Source organism: Sinocyclocheilus rhinocerous, unplaced genomic scaffold (assembly GCF_001515625.1).
Source record: "Sinocyclocheilus rhinocerous isolate Xijiao unplaced genomic scaffold, SAMN03320098_v1.1 scaffold1600, whole genome shotgun sequence".
Classification (NCBI taxonomy): domain Eukaryota; kingdom Metazoa; phylum Chordata; class Actinopteri; order Cypriniformes; family Cyprinidae; genus Sinocyclocheilus; species Sinocyclocheilus rhinocerous.
Window position 1 is genome coordinate 972,571 of NW_015665129.1, and position 21,868 is coordinate 994,438.

The 21,868-nt window shown below is 38.1% G+C and overlaps 1 protein-coding gene across 1 annotated transcript; it reads left to right on the forward strand.

Moving 5' to 3' along the window:
* The first annotated feature begins 1,688 nt into the window (after window positions 1-1,688).
* On the forward strand, window positions 1,689-20,817 carry slc38a5b (solute carrier family 38 member 5b). The gene is made up of 16 exons (XM_016542305.1): window positions 1,689-1,901; window positions 13,529-13,667; window positions 14,926-14,995; window positions 15,123-15,238; window positions 15,442-15,515; window positions 16,009-16,101; window positions 16,584-16,665; window positions 16,898-16,980; window positions 17,482-17,540; window positions 17,735-17,851; window positions 18,098-18,177; window positions 18,433-18,533; window positions 18,746-18,870; window positions 19,523-19,667; window positions 19,945-20,042; window positions 20,176-20,817. Exons 2-16 carry the CDS (start codon window positions 13,609-13,611, stop codon window positions 20,278-20,280), a joined length of 1,407 nt encoding a protein of 468 aa, XP_016397791.1. The 5' UTR covers window positions 1,689-1,901; window positions 13,529-13,608; the 3' UTR covers window positions 20,281-20,817.
* The last annotated feature ends 1,051 nt before the right edge of the window (window positions 20,818-21,868 follow it).

A 21,868-nucleotide genomic window follows, 5' to 3' on the forward strand; every position in this document is an offset into this window, starting at 1 on the left:
TCCCATCTTAATGACCCAGCCAAAGGGTTACACAAAAACTACCCAACACTGAAAAAATAACCCAAAAAATGACCCAAAATGCTCAACCTCTCTAAACAATAATCAAAACATAATTTTATTCACCCGTCTTATTCTGTGTTTTGTCTTTTGCGGCTCAAAATTTGGAGCTTCTTGTGGATTGCATGACATTCCATCAATATGAAGAATGAGAGACAAGCAGATGTGAAAGCGTGAAAGAGCCACTGAATGGAATGCTGTTGCCTGCATTACCAGAGTGGCTGGCGGTGGAACAAAAACGGGGTATGCAGTATATGCAGTGCATAGGGGCGCCCTCTATTGGGGGATACGCCTCTCTGCTTATCTCTATTGCTCAAAAAAATTAAAGGGGTCATATGATGCGATTTCAAGTTTTCCTTTCTCTTTGGAGTGTTACAAGCTGATTGTGCATAGATAAGATCCCTGAAGTTGCAAAGACTAAAGTCTCAAAACCAAAGAGATATTCTTTATCAAAGTTAAGACTCTGCCACGCCCCCCTAAAACGGCTCATTCTAACACGCCCCCACATATCTACCCCACTATGTGGAAATATTTGCATAATCCCGCCGCAAATGTGCACGCAAAGAAAGAAGGCATGGTGTCAGTAACCGCAGTTAGTGTTGAAGCAACCATGTGTGTCTTTTGAACATTAAAGCATGTCAACATATTCTGTTACACCAAATACACCAAATAATGATCTTTAAAAAAGCATCATATGACCCCTTTAAGTCATGATATGTTTGTGAATGGGCGTTTGATTTACATTTGAGAGAAAATGAGAAGGTTGTTAACAAGGATACAAAATAGCCACCTTTCGCCAAAAATTGCTGTTTTAAATTTAAAATAGGTCATTTGTGTGATTCACGTAGAAAACTTGCTACTTCATACTTCAGTACAAAACAATGTTGAACTTTGACAAAAAAAGTTATTTTTAAATGTTATAATAGTGATTTTATAATGTCTAAATATAAATCCAAAAGCAAAACATGTGAAAAGAGCTATATTACGGAGTGGAAATGGTAAATGAGATAATGAATGATCCTCTGCTCCCATCTAGTGGCCATAGTGGGAATACCATGACATTCATTTTAATAGTATTTGTTTTTCTACCAGGTGGCAGAAATCTTCCACTTAAGCATGGCAAATTTTCCATGAATTATCTTTGTAAGTAAACATTAAGTAATACAGATGTTCTTTAAAGTTAATTTTACATAGTGTTCTCATTTTATATAAAATGTACAAAAATATGATTAACTTTGAGGCAAATGAATAATAATAAAAAAAATATTGTAAATCCCTCCAAAATTACCTAACTAAAAAGTGAGCAATATTACATGTGTTTGAAAAAAAAAATTAAACAGAAGTGTTCTACTGTCTGGGGTCAACCATCTGGAGTTAAAGTTTTTTTTTTAAGTGGAACCTTTGTCACTTTTTTCACCCCTGATGAGTTTGTACCCTTCCATGCACAAGCTGGTTAATGGGCTTTTGGTCATTGACTTGCAGAAAGTTTTCTGTGGGAGTTAGTGTTAGGGGCTAGAATACCGAGGGGTGCCAACACTGGTCTTGCATACTCCTCATCAAATGTGCAGTTGCGCCCCTGGTGGCTTGAGTTGAATGTGACATCACAAGTAATTCGAGACTGCATTCAGAAGCTCCCTCCCTTTAGGATTTTTCCTCCTTGTGCTTCCCACCCTTGCCTTACTCCCTTCAATAGAATCACACTGTCCTTTTACTCTTTCTCTCTTGGGCTCTACTTAAACCTTTTAATAACTGGGATAAAAAGCAACACCTCAACCAAGAAAAGCTCTCAGAGAATGCTTCACCAGCACTGCCTTTGAGAAAACACCAACAGCCATTTAAAAAGGGTGAGAGAGTCTGAGTATTTTCTTTTCTGAGTCTGTTGTATTACTTGAGCACATGGTCTATAAAATCAAACTGATGTTGACAGGAAAGGCTTAATGGCTTAGGAGAGTTTTGTTACCATAATTACAGCTTTCATTATGTTCTATTACAAGTTTTTTAGTCATACAATTTGTTCTTTGATTGCATTATTAATTGTACTTTCAGGTAGCTTTTTATAACAATTTGGGTTAGTGAGATTTACAGTTTGTTATTCCCCTCAATGACCCTACAGTGTTGTGAAGAATATGGCTATATATGACTTAAGATAATAGCGTGTGTGAGTTGCAAAGGAAAATCTTTCTATGCACACTGTACATGACGTTATGCGGGTATCATATGTCCGATCGCAGGACTAGAATTAACTTGAGCCAGATATAAAAGGCCAATAGCTGATTTGGACTTGCATGGACTAGGGATGAATGATTGGAAATAGACGGCAGTATATATGTTCTTACGTCTTTTACTATGTCTTGAAATGTTTTCTGTTGACTGAGAGCAGTGTACCCACCCAAAATATCAACAAAAAATGAACAAGTCACTCTCTCTATGTGAGGTTGTTGTTTAGAATAGAATTTAAGATTGGAATGTTTCTTTTTAGCTAAACTCCCATGACAATGTTAGATAATCAACTTGATAGATGTAGGTTGAATGTAAACTGTCAGTATAAGCATGTTTTCATTCTCTCAGTTCTTCAAATGTTCCACAAAGTCTTCTTGATCAATAAAACAGCATTATATACTGTTTTGTACTGATACGTTTTAGACTAAATTGGGACTATAAAGAGCTCAAAATATCCAAAACATTCAAAAATGTGTTGCGCAACTTGTAAGAGTACACCCAATGCATTGTGAGAAGTAGGCCAAGATTTATTCAGTAAAAGCTTTTAAAGAGCAACCAGGTCATGTATTCGGGGAATAGAGACATCAAATTTCATTCAACTTGGTAACGTCAGTTTGGTTATTCATTGGGATCCTGGCAAACTTTTCAAAGGAAGAATTTTTAAAAACTTCCGAAGTTAAATGGGAGAGCAGAAGTGTGTCATTTTCTTTAGCGTCGTTTATAGGAATACGCTTTACTTTCCAACTATAGTGGTCATTAAAATGTATATTTATTAGTGCTGTCAAATGATTAATCATGATTAATCGCATCCAAAATAAAAGTTTTTGTTTACATAATATATGAATGTATCACACCCCAGGACTGTTTGTTGTGATTTCATCCCTCATGTGCTCCGTGACCTAGTTTTCCCCCTTGTCTGATTGTGTCATTCAGTTCACCTGTGTCTTGTTAATTATCCTCATTTGCCTGTGTATTTAGTTCTAGTCTGTCCTGTGTTCCCTCGTCCAGTGTTAAAGTTGAGTTGTGCGTGTGTTACCTGCCTGCCTTCTGTGGATACCTTCTGTGTGGATTAATTAAAGACTGTTTACGTTCATCTTCTTCTTCGTGCGCTCATTATACACCGTACCCCTGACAGAACACTGGACCTCAAAAGAGAAAAAAAATTATGGATTGGGCGGCGAAATTCTCTGTTAAAAGTTTTTGTTTACATAATATATGAATGTATCACACCCCAGGACTGTTTGTTGTGATTTCATCCCTCATGTGCTCCGTGACCTAGTTTTCCCCCTTGTCTGATTGTGTCATTCAGTTCACCTGTGTCTTGTTAATTATCCTCATTTGCCTGTGTATTTAGTTCTAGTCTGTCCTGTGTTCCCTCGTCCAGTGTTAAAGTTGAGTTGTGCGTGTGTTACCTCCCTGCCTTCTGTGGATACCTTCTGTGTGGATTAATTAAAGACTGTTTACGTTCATCTTCTTCTTCGTGCGCTCATTATACACCGTACCCCTGACAGAACACTGGACCTCAAAAGAGAAAAAAAATTATGGATTGGGCGGCGAAATTCTCTGTGTATCATTCGCCCTGGGATTCGCTCCTCTTGCAGTCACGTCTCCTTACGACGAAGACACGTTGAAATCCCTGTTCCGGATCGGGGCTAATTACCATCACCCTGTGGACCTCCCAGACACCACAGGACTGAGCTGGAGGGATGCCATGTTTCGTGTCTGGAGAGCGTCCTACCCCGATCCGGAACGCGACAGGACCCAGAGCCCAGCCCACCATCACCCCGCTGCGCGGAACAAGAGCCTGAGCCCACCTCTGACTGACCCAGCTGCTCCATAATGGCTCCTAGCTCCCTCCTCTCCACCGTGGCCCGTCAGTCTACCAGCTCCGCCGGGCTCCCTCGTCCCTGCGGCTCTGCCTTGGTCAGTCGTTGACCATCAGATGCCTCGGGACTCCACTCCTCCGGCTACACCTCGTCCCTCCGTCCCTCTGGTTCTGTCAGGCTCCTCCTTCCCTCTGGCTCCACCTTGGTCCTCTGTCGCTCCGGCTCCACCGCGGCCTTTCGGATCCCCACCTCCGCCTCGGTCGCCGGAGCCACCGCGACAGGACCCAGAGCCCAGCCCACCATCACCCCGCTGCGCGGAACAAGAGCCTGAGCCCACCTCTGACAGAGAGCCCGAGCCCACCGCGACCGACGAGCCATCGCCCAATGGAACGACAGAGCTGAGGATTGCCTCGGAGCCAGAGCCCGTGACGTCAGAACAGGTGAAAGAGCCGGCTACAGTGCTCGCCACGGGGGAAAGCGCTATGGACAGTGAGAGCGCGGAGGGAGGCTCCGCCTACTGCACCATGGCTGAGGGTGAGCTGAGCTCAGCGGACTGTGCATTACCTGCCCTTCTCCCGTCTTCATATTCTAAACTGTCTGTCTGCCCTGAACTCTCTGTCAGACCTGTTTTGGCCATGGAGGCCATTTGTGAACTATCTGTCAGCCCTGAACTGTCTTCCTGTCCTGAAACGACCACGGAGGTCGTTCCCCTGTCCACCGCGCTCCCAGTGTTGGAGCTCCCTGTTCTCACACACCATCCCTGAACCCTCTACTTGTCTGGATTTCCCACCCACCCTCCCTCTCCTGCCTCCTCCTGTCATTCCGGTTTCTTCAGCTCTGGCTCCACCTTGGTCCTCTGTCGCTCCGGCTCCACCGCGGCCTTTCGGATCCCCACCTCCGCCTCGGTCGCCGGAGCCATCTGCTCAGCCTTGGCCCTCCGGATCCTTCCCATCACTCTGGCTCTTCGGCGCTCCGTCTCCGCCTTGGGCTCCACCACCACCTGCTCCGCCGCCGTCGGTCAGCCCCCTAGAGCCGTCAGCACTTCCTCCACCATGGCTCCACCCTCCATCGGCTCCACTGTGGGCCGCCATCCTAGCTGGGATCTGGGTCCTGCCTGGCTCCTCCTGCTCCCTGCTGTCTTCTCCCTGGCTCATCCCTCCATCTGATCCACCCTGGCTCCTCCTGTTTCCTCCATGGCTCCTCCCTCCATCGTCTCCTCCCTGGACTCTGTCTGTCGTCCTCCTCCCGGGAGTCCGTCCTCCACCCGAACCTCCACCTGGTCATCTGCCTACCTTCCTGCCAGCCTTTCGCCGTCCCCTGTTACCATCCCTTCTCCACTCCATTTGTCCTCCTAAGTCCCTCTCCATCCCTCCCTTTGTGTCTGCGGCGTGAGGTCGTGCCTTCCGGGAGGGGGGCGAACTGTCACACCCCAGGACTGTTTGTTGTGTTTTTCTTCCCTCATGTGCTCCGTGACCTAGTTTTCCCCCATGTCTGATTGTGTCATTCAGTTCACTTGTGTCTTGTTAATTATCCTTGTTTGCCTGTGTATTTAGCTCTAGTCTGTCCTGTGTTCCCTCGTCCAGTGTTAAAGTTGAGTTGTGCGTGTGTTACCTCCCTGCCTTCTGTGGATACCTTCTGTGTGGATTAATTAAAGACTGTTTACGTTCATCTTCTTTGTGCGCTCATTATACACCGCACCCCTGACAGTATGTGTACTGTGTTTATTTATTATGTATATATAAATACACACACATACAGTATATATTTTGAACATATTTACATGTATATACATTTATATTTATATAATTCTTATATTTTATATTATACATAAATATATTTAATATATAAACATAACATATTTTTCTTAAATATATACATGCATGTGTTTGTATTTATATATACATAATAAATATACACAGTACACACTCATATATTATGTAAACAAAAACTTTTATTTTGGATGCGATTAATCGCGATTAATCGTTTGACAGCACTAATATTTATACATTTGTTGGCCATAAAATGTCATCTGATCTTGATCACTAGTGTACACACAAGTCACAAGTATATACAAAAGCTAAAGCTAACAACACAATTATAATCTTTCATGTATTTACTGAACACATTCCATTAAACATTCACAGTGCTGTGGAAAAAGTAAGTAAGTGACTTGTTGTTACTTGGATGACCCACAATTGTTTTTTGATAGTTGTTCATGAATCCCTTGTTTTTCCTGAACAGTTTTCTAAAGAACTGCCCACTGTTCAGTAGAAAAATCCTACAGGTTCTGCACATTCTTTGATTTTTCACAACAGTAACTGTATGATTTTGGGACCCATATTTTCAGTAAGGACCAGTGATGGATTCAACTCAACTACACCACTATTACAAAAAAAAACATTTACTGATGCTCAGGAAGGTTTAAAAGCTGAGTGTGTAAACTTTTTGAAAATGATGATCAGAGTAAATTGTTCTTACTATGAAACATTCGTATCTTATAGCTTCTGAAGGGCAACACTAAATGAAAAATAGATATTTAAACAAAATAAGAAAAAAAGACACATTATCACCCTGTTCAAAAAAGTTTACTTGTGACTTTGATGAAGATCAAATTAAATTTTTCTGACCAATAAATACAAAAAAAAAAAAAATTCCAAAGGTTTCAAATACTTTTGCTTGTCACTGTATATAGTATGTGAAAAGCAGTATGTCAGATGAGTAGGTTGTTCAAATACACATGAAACAATAGGTGAATAATACTCGGATGTTCACCTGCTGTGACTTTGAATTTCACACCCTGTGGACACTTTGTTATCCCAATGAGGCCATGTGAACTGTAACTTTAAGCCATCTTTTCAAATGCAATTCAAGTGAAACTGCAATTGATACCAAGAATGTTGTTCATCATGGTTAAATTATACTTGTTATCTCCCGAGTGCATTATTTTTGTGGTTATTCTATGTAGCATGTAGCGTTTAAAGGACAATGTCAGCACTGCAGCTGTAATATGCTTGATTGCTTTACAAATGCATACCAAAAGAACATACTTTATCAGTGATCAAGAAGTATATTCCTCGTCAAATTCAGCACATATGATGTTGGACACAGCAGGTTTCACTGTGCACTTTACTTATCTGCTATTTGCTGCCCAAACACTTAGCCCCGCCCTAAACTCATGCCATTGGTTGTGCTAATGTTGCTATGTTGGGTTAGTCAGGATGCTTAACCAGAATGTATTGATAACACGTCAGTAGTTAATGGCTTATTTATAGTCTCTGCATATAAGAAAGTATTTCAACATGTTAACTTGAACTTAAATGTTGCTTAGTGCTAAAACTGCAGGGCCAGTGTTTCGTCCGCTGTTTGCTTGGAAGGCAATTTAACCACAAAGAACAACAGCCCCTTCACCCAGTGTTTAATTTTATGCGTCTGAGATCATGACTTCCTATAATGTAATTTTGCTTACCAATTTTAGCTGTTGACATCAGGTGAAGCACTTCCTGTTGTGTTGTAATCTTTGAAGCACATAAAGTTCTGTGGCTAGAGTGTAAAAAAAACATCACTTTCACAATATTTGCTAACATACCACTGTTATCTGAAAGGAAAAGTAGAGGAAATCATTATCAGGTGGAAAATGAAAAGGAATGTGTTCGATTTTTTGAAGGGGCGTTTAAGGCACAATGTACACACCGAAGTTGTGACCCACACAATTGATAAACCTCAAGAGGTTTCCGTAGCTCTTTTAAACGGATGTCCTGGACATATTGAATATACATGGCCACAACAGGGAAATGAGCCTGCAGAGAGATCAGCGAGTGCATTGTGTGGTCTACAACAATGACCAGACCTGGCTTCTCACTTTGGCTTCCACTCTTTGAGGCTTTCGGGTTTTTAAAAAGTAATTCTGATGTGGAAAATGCATTCTGTTGGGGCTATTATATTATCAAAAATTACTACGAGTTCACCTAAGCCTGCGTTTTGGCACACAGATGTATGCGGCCTCTGAGGCGAAGGGATCATATTATCTTTTGGGAAATGCTCTGGAAATTCAAGTATGGGCAAGTACGCTACACTCTGTCGAGCATTTGAGGACTCTAATACACCTCTAGCCAAGGCCTTAAAATGGATAGCAATAGTGTGAGATGTTGACTTATAGGGAGAGAGAGTCTATAGAGAATTGAGAGTGGAACGACAGGAAATGGATGGAGGCAAAGAGAGGAATGCCAGTGAAATGGGTGGAGAGATGGTTGCTCAGCTCTCATGGTGAGTGGGTGAAAATAGTATAGAGGGTGGGATCTGCTACCTGCCAAATCTTATCCACAAATCTTGCTGCAATGTAGGTTTTAGTGTGCAAATGTGATTTAAAAGTACATTTGAACACTGTTTTAGGTCAATGCTTCTCAGATGATTTTGCTTCAGATCCAGATTAGAGTGGTTACAATCTAGTACTATTACACTAAAGTAAACCAAAATGTTGTAAATATTCAAATAATGAAAATATATAAATTATGATATTAACTATAATAACAATATAAAATCTAATATTTACATGACTATTTACAATTTAATATTTACATTATTTTCAAGTAACATACACTAACATTAAACAGTTTGGGGTCACAATAAATTTGTAATGTTTTTGAAAGTCTTTTATACTCACAAAGGCTGCATTTATTTAATTAAAAATACAGTAAAAACAATACTATTGTGTAATATTATTACAATTTAAAATAGCTGTTTTCTATTTGAATATATTTTAAAATGTAATTTATTCCTGTGATGGCAAAGCTAAAATTTCAGCAGCCATTACTGCAGCCCTCAGAATCACATGATCCTTCAGAAATCATTCTAATATGCTGATTTGGTGATCAAGAAAAATGTCTAATTATTATCAATATTGAAAACCATTTATTTGAAAAGAAAATAACTTTTCATCAAAGAACAGCATTCATTTGAATTTGTTTCTAATTTTATTTTTATTGCAAGTAGCTATATATTCTTTTACCTCATATAGTTCTTTTTAAATGGTTTTCAAAGATGACTGCATGTCACAAAAGCTGTCTACTTGTGCCTCATTTGGTTATCTTAGTAAGTAACGTGATATGTTAAAATGCATTTTGCATTGTTTTCCCTGCAGTCTGAAAGTTGAGCTTTACTATATGAATGTTAAGTCTCGAGAATCTCTTAAATTCAATTCGGCAACAGCGAGTAAAGGGTTAAAAATTATTCGATGTCCCAGCACACCTCACCCTCCTCTCTTTGCCACCCTCCCCCACCTCTTTCTCTGTCTTTCTCGTTCTCCCAGCCCCGCAATAATGTCTCTACTACCCAACCTGCATGTTTTAACTGAGTGCTAAGAAGTTTAAACAAATAACTCAATGACTCCCTGAGAGTGAAGCGGAAAGGTTGTCTGCGCCAAGTAACATTTAGCATCTAAAAATCAGATCCAGGGAACGTGGGATTACCAACAGTCATCTAGTGCTGCATGGAGAAAAGCTGCTCCAGGTAACAGTCAGTCTGGTCACACTTGAACAGGCAGTTATTGGGAGTGGTGCTGGATATGAGGTGGTCTTGTCACAGAGAGGTTAAAATCTCTTTCTCCTCCTGACTGTAGGCAAGCTGCCTTCAGGGTGAAATTCTTGGCATATACATGAGTGTGACATTTTTTTCAGCTGACAAATTTATAGAGGATTTTTCCATGAAAAGGTTTTTGGTGTTCATTTAGTAAGACTTTGCTCTGTAGAATTATGCAAGTTGGAATCAGTTCCATGCCTTTAAAGTCACTGATATTTGAGAAATGATCATTTGTCTGTTGTTTTAAGAGTGAACTTAGTAAATGAACAAATCCTTCCTTCAGGAATGTTGTCCAGTTGGTTTTGGCTGTAGTTTACACACTATGACTCATGACATTGCTTTTAAAGCTCACATAATGGTCTTTGGTTAAACTTGTGGTTTGTGCTGTTGGTAACACGTTACAATATGGTTCTATACGTTAACAGTATTTACTGAAATAGCTTACATGAAATAACACTTAAACCATTTATTAATCTTCATTAATGTTAATTTCTACATAGGCTTTACTAATATATAATATTACTTTATATATAACATTACCTTAATATCCTGTAAGAAGTGTTGTTTTTATTTTTAGTTTATAATGCATTAACTAATTGAACCTTAAAGTGAAGTTTTACAGCTATATACAATTCGCAGAATGTTATCAATAGGGTCAATTGAATACTGCTTGTGTTATTTTAGTGTTATTTATATACTATTACAGTAAGTATTAATAGCTTTTATATTTTTTGTTTTAATTTTAATTTTCGATTGTGTCATTTTGTTTTGTGCTGTTGACAGTTTTATTAATTTTTTTATATTTCTTTGTTGATATTGATATTGATAGTTTGATAGATAGTTTTAATAATTTGATTGATAATTTTAGTTTTAGGTAACAATGAAACTGATTGTTTACGATGTACTATAATTGTACGTTCATATTGTACATGATCTATCTCTATATAGTTTCTACTAGCCTAAATGATCAAGGTTTCAATACTGTACAATTTACTCTTCATTTACATATATGGCCGTAAATGACTGTTACAAAAAAAAAATCTATCAGTCTTACAGTAGTGAGTTTAGGCAAGAAATAATAATTGTGAGTTTATGAGAAGGTGCTATAACTTTCCACAATGCTTCATGATTGTTTAATTGTGCTCATGTGCCCACACACTGTAAAATCTAATTAGTTGGGCTTACTTAAAAAAAGCATGCAAACCGATTGCCTTGAAAAAACTAAGTAAAGTGAAATAGGAATAGTATGTTGTACTGACAAATGCTTAGTTAGTATAGTTTACTTACACGAGAGTTCTAGTAACTAAAAAATAACTGTAGGGGGTACTTGATCCTTTCCTTTAGGTTTACTCATGACTTAGTATAAGTCATCACTGCTCACTGACTCCCAGAATGCATTGCGGCATGAATAAATTATGCAGTTGCTTTGTTTTACAGTTCTTGATTTTATTTGACAATTTTATTTGCTGTCTTGTGTCAGTAGCAGCACAACAAAAATTAATAAACACACACACACAATAGAGTCACTAATGCTTTAATAAAATGATAGGTCATCTTCTAAAATCAACCTATTTATTACTTTTCTGCCCTTGAAATCAAATATCTCAGACTTCATGATGCATTGCTGCATTAACAGAAAGAAAATTATAGTAACATAAACCAAGTTCCAAGTGCCCAACCAATGGAAACGCTAATCACTATAATGGTGAGTTAAAAAAACTCCACATTTTAGGAAAATCAACATCAATTTATGAAGTTAGCTTATGTGATGTTCTCTCAAATATTTCAGTTGTATTGAGAATTCAACATTCAAGATGACTTTGGGAAATGAGTGAATGCAACTAGTGAAAGATAACTAATTAAATCTAAGTAAGGTAAACTATTGGATTTCACAGTGCAGGCTTACATAAACATCACAGATTATGCAATTCTCCACTCTACAGATACTTCAGAATTACCATTCAGCCTGATGGGTCAGACACTTTAATGACTTTTACCACACAGTGTGGAATTTTGCCAGACCACAGTACAAAAGGACAACATCTCAGGCTGGCAACTCAATGTTACATTTTGGAAACTATATATATAGTGACAATCCATTAATCAGTTGAAGCTAATAAGAGTCACAAGCTTTTGAAAGAGCTGTGTTGCTTTTACATCTTCCAGATGTGTATCTTAAAGTAATTATGTATAATCATATTTAGATTTTCTAAATATGCACTGCACATTCTCAAAGCATATTATATTTTTAAACTCAATTACTTTTCATTTCATAAACCTATCTATTACAAGATGTTGTGTGTTTGAGGAAAGACCAAAGCGTTAATCACCATGTGCTGGCAGTATTATTACAACAAATCTTATCAAGTTTTGGGTGTACAAGGTTGCGCTCGGAAAGCAGTTTGGGAACTACAGCTGCCAGAGGCTGCTGGAAAGTTTACAAACCTCCGAAGACTGAGCCACGTATTCAGACTTATGGCTGAATGTGACTGTGTATTTCATATCCAACAGTAATTCACCTTGTTGCTTCTTCCCACAGCATTCCACAGGGTCTTATAAACACGCTGATCTCATATTTGTTTACATTTTTCTGATAGATTTGCCCTGGCATTTGAAGAGGGATTTTTTTCCATTTACACTTTCTTACGTCTTCGAGACACTGTGCGATAATTCGCATACACGTTGCAAGAAACATTCTTAGTAGAGCTGTTTGAGTCACATACTGTTACGTTTGTTAACATGCGACCATGATTCCCGCCGTATGGAATAGATCCCACTGATTTCAAAATCTGAACCATCAGTAGTTCGCAAACCACTATAGAGTTAATACATAACATACTAGTGTTGATTTGACTGATGTCAGTCATAATGATAGAGTACACATGTACATTTAATTCAATACTGTGCAGACTGTAATCACTACACATTGCACTACACAATATTTTTAAAAAGCTATAATAGTCTCTCAGTGATACTAAAATAACACTGACCTCTAGTCCTTGTAAAAGCTAAAAGACAGAATGTCAAAGGTAGCGTCTCTCCAGAGGCAGTTTTGGCCACTCATGTCAGTCAGTAAAGATTGGATGTGTGTCCCCTTTGGGTATGAGTGGCGTAGCAACACACAAAAAAGAAGTATACTACTAAATCTTGTAGAGTTTCGGTCACTATAGTGTACACAATGCTTTTAGAGTAACGAAATGACTAAATGGAGCACAGAAGAAGTCACAGTTCCAAAGCTCTTTGTTCATGAGTGAATTCACACACATAGTGAACGTCATTTTGTACCAGAACAATAATTTTCCTAGAAGTGTGGTGTTTGACATGTCTGTCAAATTAGCTCTTAAAAAATTTGCTTTCTCAGGAGCTGTTTCTTTATGAATGTTCATTTACACAATTGAAAAGGCAAGAATCCAAAATAAACCCAGAATTACAGATCTCTTGTGTATGTTTATGCTCTTTCCCCACTTGAAACATAACCTTAAGAGCCAATCACAATAGAGGTGGTGGGAAACAGACACATGGACCTCATGCTTCCTGGACCTTTAGTTATATTTTGACAGCACTCACGGTCTTCTCATTGGATAACTTTAAGGAAAATTATGTCTAAATATAAAGTTATATGAAGACAGGGTCAAAAAGTGCATTTGATAGTCTCAGGTATCTGAGTTAAGGCTGCTCAAAAGTAGCGATTGTCATTGCAAAAATTGTGTAACATTAGTATAGACTAAGTATTAGTCTAGTATTATTAGTATTAATCAGTGTAAATACAGTACTGTATATATGCTGCTAACTAAGTGACATTCGTATTTTAGTCTGCTTTAACTGCTTTTATTGTCATTTATTTCTTGCAGATCTACTTTAGAGAAAACGCTTCACTCCACTTTTCACAACTTTCACTGCTCAAAAGAGAAAAAGAAAGAAATAATACATCATGGAACTTCAGAAACTAACAAACGGTCACCACCAAGACTTTCAACAACTTGAAGAAGGGTATGTGTCATTCATTAAAAGTGATTTTGCTTTAAAAACAGAATTGCGAATACGCTTTCTGTGTCACTAAATCTGTCACTACATATCTATTTTCTATTGGCCTGCAGATTCATGCTAAAAGCAAACACACTATTCGGTTGCTTCACCATCTGCTTTTCTAGAACACCACTTCTGTCAGGACCACTATCATCAAAGATGATTGACAATTAGCATACAGTTTGGATTGGCGGTATGGTTCTGTTCTGGGCAAGAACTCCCTGCGCATCCATGCAGCCTAGCATGGATGAGAGCAGGGAGAGCAGCGATAACCCCCCCTGGGTAAACAGAACAGAACCAACATAAAATGTATTGCAGATATCGTTAAAGTTCAATAATGTTATGTGCACATTTTAGAATTAGTCTGATTCAAAGGAGAATCAGAAGGCTGAATCCTGACTGACAGAGGAGGAGTTGGGGATGGAGGAGGGTAATTGAGCAATGCAAAAAATTGCTGATAATACTGAGGGACCTTATATATGAATGCTTAGATAGGTGTCGTATTCCCATAGGTTGATGGGGATCAGCTGATGCGAGCTTGACTAACGTGACCTGCCAGAACTAACGCTACGCTAGATAGTCATAAGCAGAGTTACATTTATTTTAAGTGAATATTTGGGTGAACTTAAAATGAACCTAAAAGGAAAATGTGAGCATTGCAACATCATTAAAATATTTTTTTCCAGGGAGTGAGAAATTTAGCACCATACCACAGCATAGCCTTCACCTCATTAGCACACAAGAAATAACTTTGGATTTATAGTCACATTAATGCATTCCATACAGGTTGAACAAATCAGCGTTAACTGTTCAACATCAACATATTAAGTGATATCATCCTTGACACATTTTAGTACATATAAACACCATGATAAACTGGGCCTGGGCTGTTTAAATTTCAAGCACATTACTTTGTATCATTTTAATGGGGGTCTTGTAAGGCAAAAGGGTTACCTTTGACATAAAATTTGGAAAAGGTCCTTGGTTTCAATTAATTTTATGAACTGAACCCCCTGATTTACCATTTACTGCCTACAAAATGAATGTCAGGGGACAATAAATGTAAAGAGTAAATGAAAAAGGTCCAAACAGTTAACTATAGTGAACAAGCAGGCTACGCTACCAATACTTACACATTCGACTTTTAAACGTTGTAGCATCATAATTGATGTCCTGATAATTGCTGCATTTATAGAGTGTGACTTTTGTCTATATGTTTTAGAGAGTCACCTGAACAAGAGGAGTTTTTACCACACAAGAGTGATGGAGGAAAACCCCCTCAGTTTACAGATGTGAGTGCAGAAATCAAGCTCATATTAATAAAGCAGCCGATTTTCACCAGTCTATAATGAATCTGTGGTTGTTATTTCCCCCCCACTCCTTCCCTTTTATTGTCTCTGTGTCTGTTGTTTCTGCTAGTTTGAAGGAAAGACGTCATTTGGAATGTCTGTCTTCAACCTCAGCAATGCCATCATGGGCAGTGGGATTCTGGGACTGTCTTACGCCATGTCCAACACTGGTATCATTCTCTTTCTGTGAGTATCCCAGAATGCACCTCAAATCCCTCAGTTTCACAACTAGATGCAATGTAAGTGACCGTACATGGAATTTCTAACCATTTGAATGATCTAATAAACATTATATAAATCTTTGATTGTTTTTAGCACATATTTTTAACTACATAGAGCATTTACATGAGACAAATCATCATTTATGTTTTTCTGTTCTGTTTTAACAGGATCTTGTTGACCTGCATTGCTGTCATGTCATCATACTCTGTCCATCTTCTGCTGAGGAGCGCAGGGGTTGTAGGTACGGCCGATTCAAGAGATTTGGTCATTATTTAAAATGTTTGTGTTATAAAAATAAAAAGAGACTTTTAATATTGCTTCTTTTTGTACAGTGGGGTTAAATGCTTCTATATAAATGCTTCTATTTCAATTAAATACAGTATTTTTATTAAAAATCATTATAGCAATTTGAGTGAAAAGCTGAATTGAGAGTAAATAATAAATAATTAATATAATAATATATGTCATATCAAATATATACACATTTCAGAATGTCTTGTTATTGTCACTCTTTTGATATAATGACAATGATGAAGACATAATTGAATATAAACGTTAAAAATTTTAACTAAACTTTAAATCTTTAATCTAAAGCTTTTTGATTATTTTCAGGTTAAATTAAATTTTGAATGCCATATTTTCAGTGTGATGTCAGACTTTTGGACCCCACTGTATATAAGGATTTTAGTTAGTCCATCAGGATAAATCATTATATCACTAACCTGTCTGTACAGGGATTCGCGCTTATGAACAACTGGGTAAACGAGCATTTGGACACCCGGGAAAAATACTGGCAGCTCTTGTCATAACAATGCACAACATTGGTGGTAAGTCAGAGTTTTGGGTCAGTTCTGATCTTATTTTCAATCTCCCTTTTTTCTTTGTATCTTTTTGCTGACTCTTTCGTTGAACACTGTACCAGATCCAGTTATACTGATTATGATATATTATTCTCCATTAGATTGAAATAATATCTCTCTATACTTTGGCCTGTTAGTAGGACATGAAAATGTAAATTTATAAAGGCTTTTAAATGATCATAAGCCTTTAAAAATACAGTGGTTTAGTAGCAGTCCCTGAGTTTTATGAGGAATGATATATGTCCATATGATAGCAGCACTATGTTACGTAATGTTCTCTCTCAGACGATTTAACAAAAGTTTTATTGTCCTGCCAGCGGTATTATAATATATACTCCACAGGCAAAAGTCACCTTAGTCTACAAGCTACAAAGATCTGCCATTTACTGTATAAGGGAGTCAGTACGACCAAACTGTGTTTGATGTATCCGTCTCTCTCTTTCTTTCAGCTATGTCTAGCTACCTCTTCATTGTGAAGTATGAATTACCTCTGGTTATTCAGGCTTTCCTTGGCCTTCAGCACAGCAGTGGGTGAGAAAACAATCATCTGCTTAACCCCGTGTTCTCCTAATGAGTTTAATTTAATCTAGCCAAGAATTAGATAAAATTTTTTGGGTCATCCAAGGTAACCGCTGGAACATTCCAGCCTCAGAGCAATCCAAATCCCCCATCTGTTGTTGAAATACACAAACATTTGCTAAGTTCCTTGCAGAACGTGAGTTGGCTGGTTTTTCACTTTAACTTATTCTCTCCTTTTTTGAAGTGAGTGGTTCCTGAATGGCAACTATTTGATCATCATTGTGTCCATTTTAATCATCTTGCCCCTTGCCCTGATGAGACAACTTGGTAAGCCATTCTGCTCTGTGCTTGTTGTGAATCCATCCTTTTCTCATCCTTTCTATTTGCTTGTCACATTGCCAATGTCCATAATATTGTCCTCTCACAATCTACTTTGCTCATAAACACATTTAAAAGGATCCATTGCTTTTTATGTAGAATCCTAAAGTAGAATCCAGTGTGATTTATTGATGTTCTAAAGAATATTTTGTGGCAGGTTTTGGGACTAATTGAAAATTTTCAGATTTAAAATTTTTATTTCAGATTTTAAATGTGGTAAATGATTTCTGTTGAAAGCACTGATTTGTAACCATAAACGAACTGAAATAACCACAGTGAACTGGTGACAGAACCAAGTCAAGTCAAATTGATTTGTATAGCGTTGTATATATGTTTACAGTATTTTAACGTATCTTCATGCCTTATAGTCCCATATTAGCAGAATAGAGCTGGGTGATAATATAGTATAATATGAACATTTTGTGAAATATTGCCTGTTTTTTGTTGCAGGGTACTTGGGTTACACCAGTGGCTTCTCTCTGACATGTATGGTTTTCTTCCTGATCTCAGTAAGTTAATGCTTAATGCTGTGGTCTGTGTGTGGGCTTTTTGTGAAAAGATCAAAAGATCACTCAAAACATTGCTACTTCTCTTATAAACTCTTTTACACTCTTCGATATTTCTGGCTCTCTTTCTCCTTGTCTCATTTTTGGCTTTCGTCCTCTCCTGTTTGTCGTTTTAACTTTACGTTTGTGTTCCCTAGGTCATCTATAAGAAGTTCAACATCCCTTGTCCTTTTGATGGTTTCACCAACCACACTGCTGAAAACATATCTATTGATGGTGAATGTGAAGCCAAATACTTCACTATCAACCAGCAGGTCAGGAACTGTCCTTATCATTGCAAGAATCTATTCAGGAAGTCCATTTCTAAGTACCATGTTTAACTCTTTATGACCTCCACACCAGGTCAGACAGAAACAGACAGGAAATGCTTAGTACGTCGATGGAAATAAAGTTAGCAAGCAACTACTAATTTCAGTATGATGACACAGGTGTGAGACCGCCTCACTGTGTGAGTTTGGGAACGGCCTTGTGTAATTTCAGTTACTCTGGTTATTTTGCAGACAGCCTACACGGTTCCCATCTTGGCCTTCGCTTTTGTATGCCACCCTGAGGTGCTGCCGATCTACACCGAGCTGCGCAAGTACGTTCAGAAAACACACGCTCTCTATGAAAATATTCATGACCACTAATAATAATGGTGGTGTAAAAAACAGTTTGTATTTCTTTTGACAGACACTTATAATATACACTACCATTCAAAACTTTGGTTTTAAAACTTTTAAACTGTATCAAGACATTGGGTGTTTAAAAGGAAGATTCTCTTATTTTGTTGCAAAAAGAGAGACATGAGTCAAAAATAAATCTCCTTTTATGATTGTTGTTTTGATACTTCTAGTCCCACAAAAAGACGCATGCAGGCCATTGCCAACGTGTCCATCCTGGGGATGTTTGTCATGTATCTGCTCACTGCCATCTTTGGCTACCTCACCTTTTATTGTAAGCACTCTGGATTATAAATTAAACCTTTTGTCTAATGCTGCAAGCGAGGCATCACTGATGCTGTCTGGTTATAGGCTAGACTCACATTTGTCTCTGCCATAGTTGTTTCAAAATAAACAAGTTTTGGGACCTGTATCTGTTTACTTGTGTGTGTAATTTAAGCACAGCCTAGAAATAATAGTTAATCTCAATATATATGAATCTCTTAGTAAACACAGAGGCAGAACTTCTACACACCTACAGCAAGGTGGATCCTCTGGACACGCTCATCCTGTGTGTGCGTGTGGCCGTGCTGGTGGCCGTGACGCTGACTGTTCCTGTTGTGCTCTTCCCGGTAATGAGACTCTTTATTGACAGAGTTACATGGTGATATCCAACTAGCTTTCCTGGTTAATATTTCTGAAAAGACAAAACCATGTTGTAACATACTGTCAAAATGTAAAGGGATACTCCACACAAAAATGATACTCGCACTTATGCGGTCCCAGATGAACATACATTTTTTCGAGTGCATATACTGCAAGTGTATGCTTCAAAAACCACACAAACCGAACATGATAACAATCTATATGACCAAAGTTGATAAATCAATGTCTTCTCAAGAGAAATGAATGGAATGTGTGAGACATATACTACCATTTTCAACTTTTTGGACTATAATCCAGCACTTCCAGCCAACTGTCATATGCTTGGTTCATGAGAGCTTGGTAAAGCACTATGTCAGCACTTTCACACAATGTGCTTAAATCACAATGTGGTCATGCTTACATCAAGCGTGACCTCATGAACCCGTGTAAGACAGTTGGCCGGAAACAATGGTTTACAGTTTAAGAAGTTTCAAATGTTACTTAACTGGTGTTGACTTTTTTTTTTTTTTCATTTTTGGGTGGAGTGTCCCTTTAATGTTGAAAGACTCAGTAAACAATGTTTGAATGCAGGGCAGATGTTTAAATTATTTCAATTTCTTTGTCATATTGTGTTTTCAGATTCGTAGAGCCCTCCTTCAGCTTCTATTCCCTGATAAGCCCTTCCACTGGGTGCGTCACATCTCTATTGCATTGTGTCTCCTTTTCGTAGTCAACCTGCTTGTCATTTGTGTGCCCAACATTCGTGACATTTTCGGCATCATTGGTGAGTAAATAATGAAAAGCACTTAAAGAAAATACCAGTGCTTGCAATGCAGTGAAAGAACATTACTGTAGTTTTAGTTTAGTTGCAAGAAAATCTAATAAGCATAATAAATGACTAAATGACTGAAAGTGACTTCTGTGCACGCTGTGCTACCTACATCTCTTTGACTACTGACACTATACTGACAGTTAGCAAATGGATCTTTTTTGCCCAAATTTCACTAACGTGACCACACCTTCAGCTTAGAAGTGTCATTCATTTTTTGTTCATTTCATAGGTGCAACCTCTGCTCCGAGCTTGATCTTCATTCTCCCAGGTCTTTTTTACATCCGTATCGTGTCCAGCGAACCAATGAACTCAAGACCAAAAATTCAGGCATGTCTTAAACTTTCTCTACATTTTGAATGAAAATAAGGTTCAAATCAATCAAAAGAGAATGCAATTTTATTATGGTTACCTGTTAGTCAGATGTTCGTAGTGATTAAAAGCTCCTGCTCTTGTGTTTCAGGCTGCCTGCTTCACTGCTCTGGGCTTCATCTTTATGAGCATGAGCATGACGTTCATCACACTGGATTGGGTCTACGGAGAGAATCGAAGTGGAGGAGGTCACTGATCTTCAAACACTATACTGTAAGGGTCCAAAAAGCCTTCTTAGAGGAACATCACTACCCCTCTCCTGAACCTGAGAGAAACCAAAACATCACTTAGGCTGGACCCAACTCACCTCAGATCTGTTTTCACACTGAGTAAGGAAAGGACTGATGTCCTGCCATCTTTAAAATAAACATGGATAAAAAATCCTATGATGTTTCATGGTGGAGGATTTCTGGGGGACACATAAATGTCATGCCAATTTGAGGCTGTTTCTACAAACGGGCCTCGTAACGATAAAGGATGCTTGTGTTGGAGATGGAAGTCCGCTAAATAGCTTTAAAATAATGCTAAAAGATACAGCAGAAACCAAAATAAACAACTGGAGAGGTTTGTTTTGTCTGATGGATACCAGGAAACAATCAAGTTTGTCACATATCATCTGTTCTGTTGTCCTCATCAAATGAAAGCCATAGTCCCAGAGTGCAATATTAGGGAAATTGAAATATATTTTCCTGCTTCAATTTGTTCATTAAAAAATGTGGTTACACTTTACTTGAAGGGGTGTGCATAAGACTGACATGACACCTTCATAATCATGACATGACACATGTCATGAATATGAAGGTTTTTTATGCATGTTTATGACAACTGTCATTAAGTGTCATTCGCTCAGTTATGTAATTTTTAATGCAAAGATGACATTGTTTGAGATGTCTTTGTTATGGGCTATGGTTAGGGGTAAGGGTAGGGGTAGGGTTAGGTAAGGGTTAGGTCAAATAATGTCATATTTGCATTAAAAATGACATAACTGAGCGAATGACACTTAATGACAGTTGTCATAAACATGCATAAAACCTCCTTCATATTCATGACATGTGTCATGTCATGATTATGAAGGTGTCATGTCAGTCTTATGCACACCCCTTCATGTAAAGTGTTACCAAAAATGCTGCTCATGATAAGGAAATTCAACATAATCTCAGAATGGCTGCAGACCTGAACTGAATATGTCAGTGTCTGTTATATCCGAGAATTAAATTGATGAATTTGTGAAATTGACCAGAAAAAAAAATGTATTTCAGTTGAAAATTGGTCCTGAAATATTGTGTGATATAAACAGCACTACAATTGAAACAGACAATCAGCTTTACACCGTTTCAGGTTTTTTTTTCTTTCTGTTGGATATTATGTCAAACAAATGTGAGGTACATATAGTTGCAGTATTTTGTGGTGCAGTGGGGTGGAATGCCACCTATTGTGAGGAACAGGTGAATAACTATGGTTACGGTGCTTAATTACATTGCTGTGATGCATATAATGATGCAAACAAAGCCTAACCTGTGAATACAGTGATTCATGCCATATTCTCAATGATCTGTCAATCTAACAACAGTATAATGTGTCATGAATTGTCCAACCCATCTCTAATTATTTTAATTAAGTTAGATAGGAATTGATGGAAAAGTGATTGTATAGGCTGTTTGTAAAAGAAAAGCTATTAAATAGGAAACAGAACATTTTTTAGACCCCACTGAAATTTTTACTCATGAAAAAGCACCAACAATTGCCGAAAACTCTTACACAACAAAATCAACAATGACTTTGCA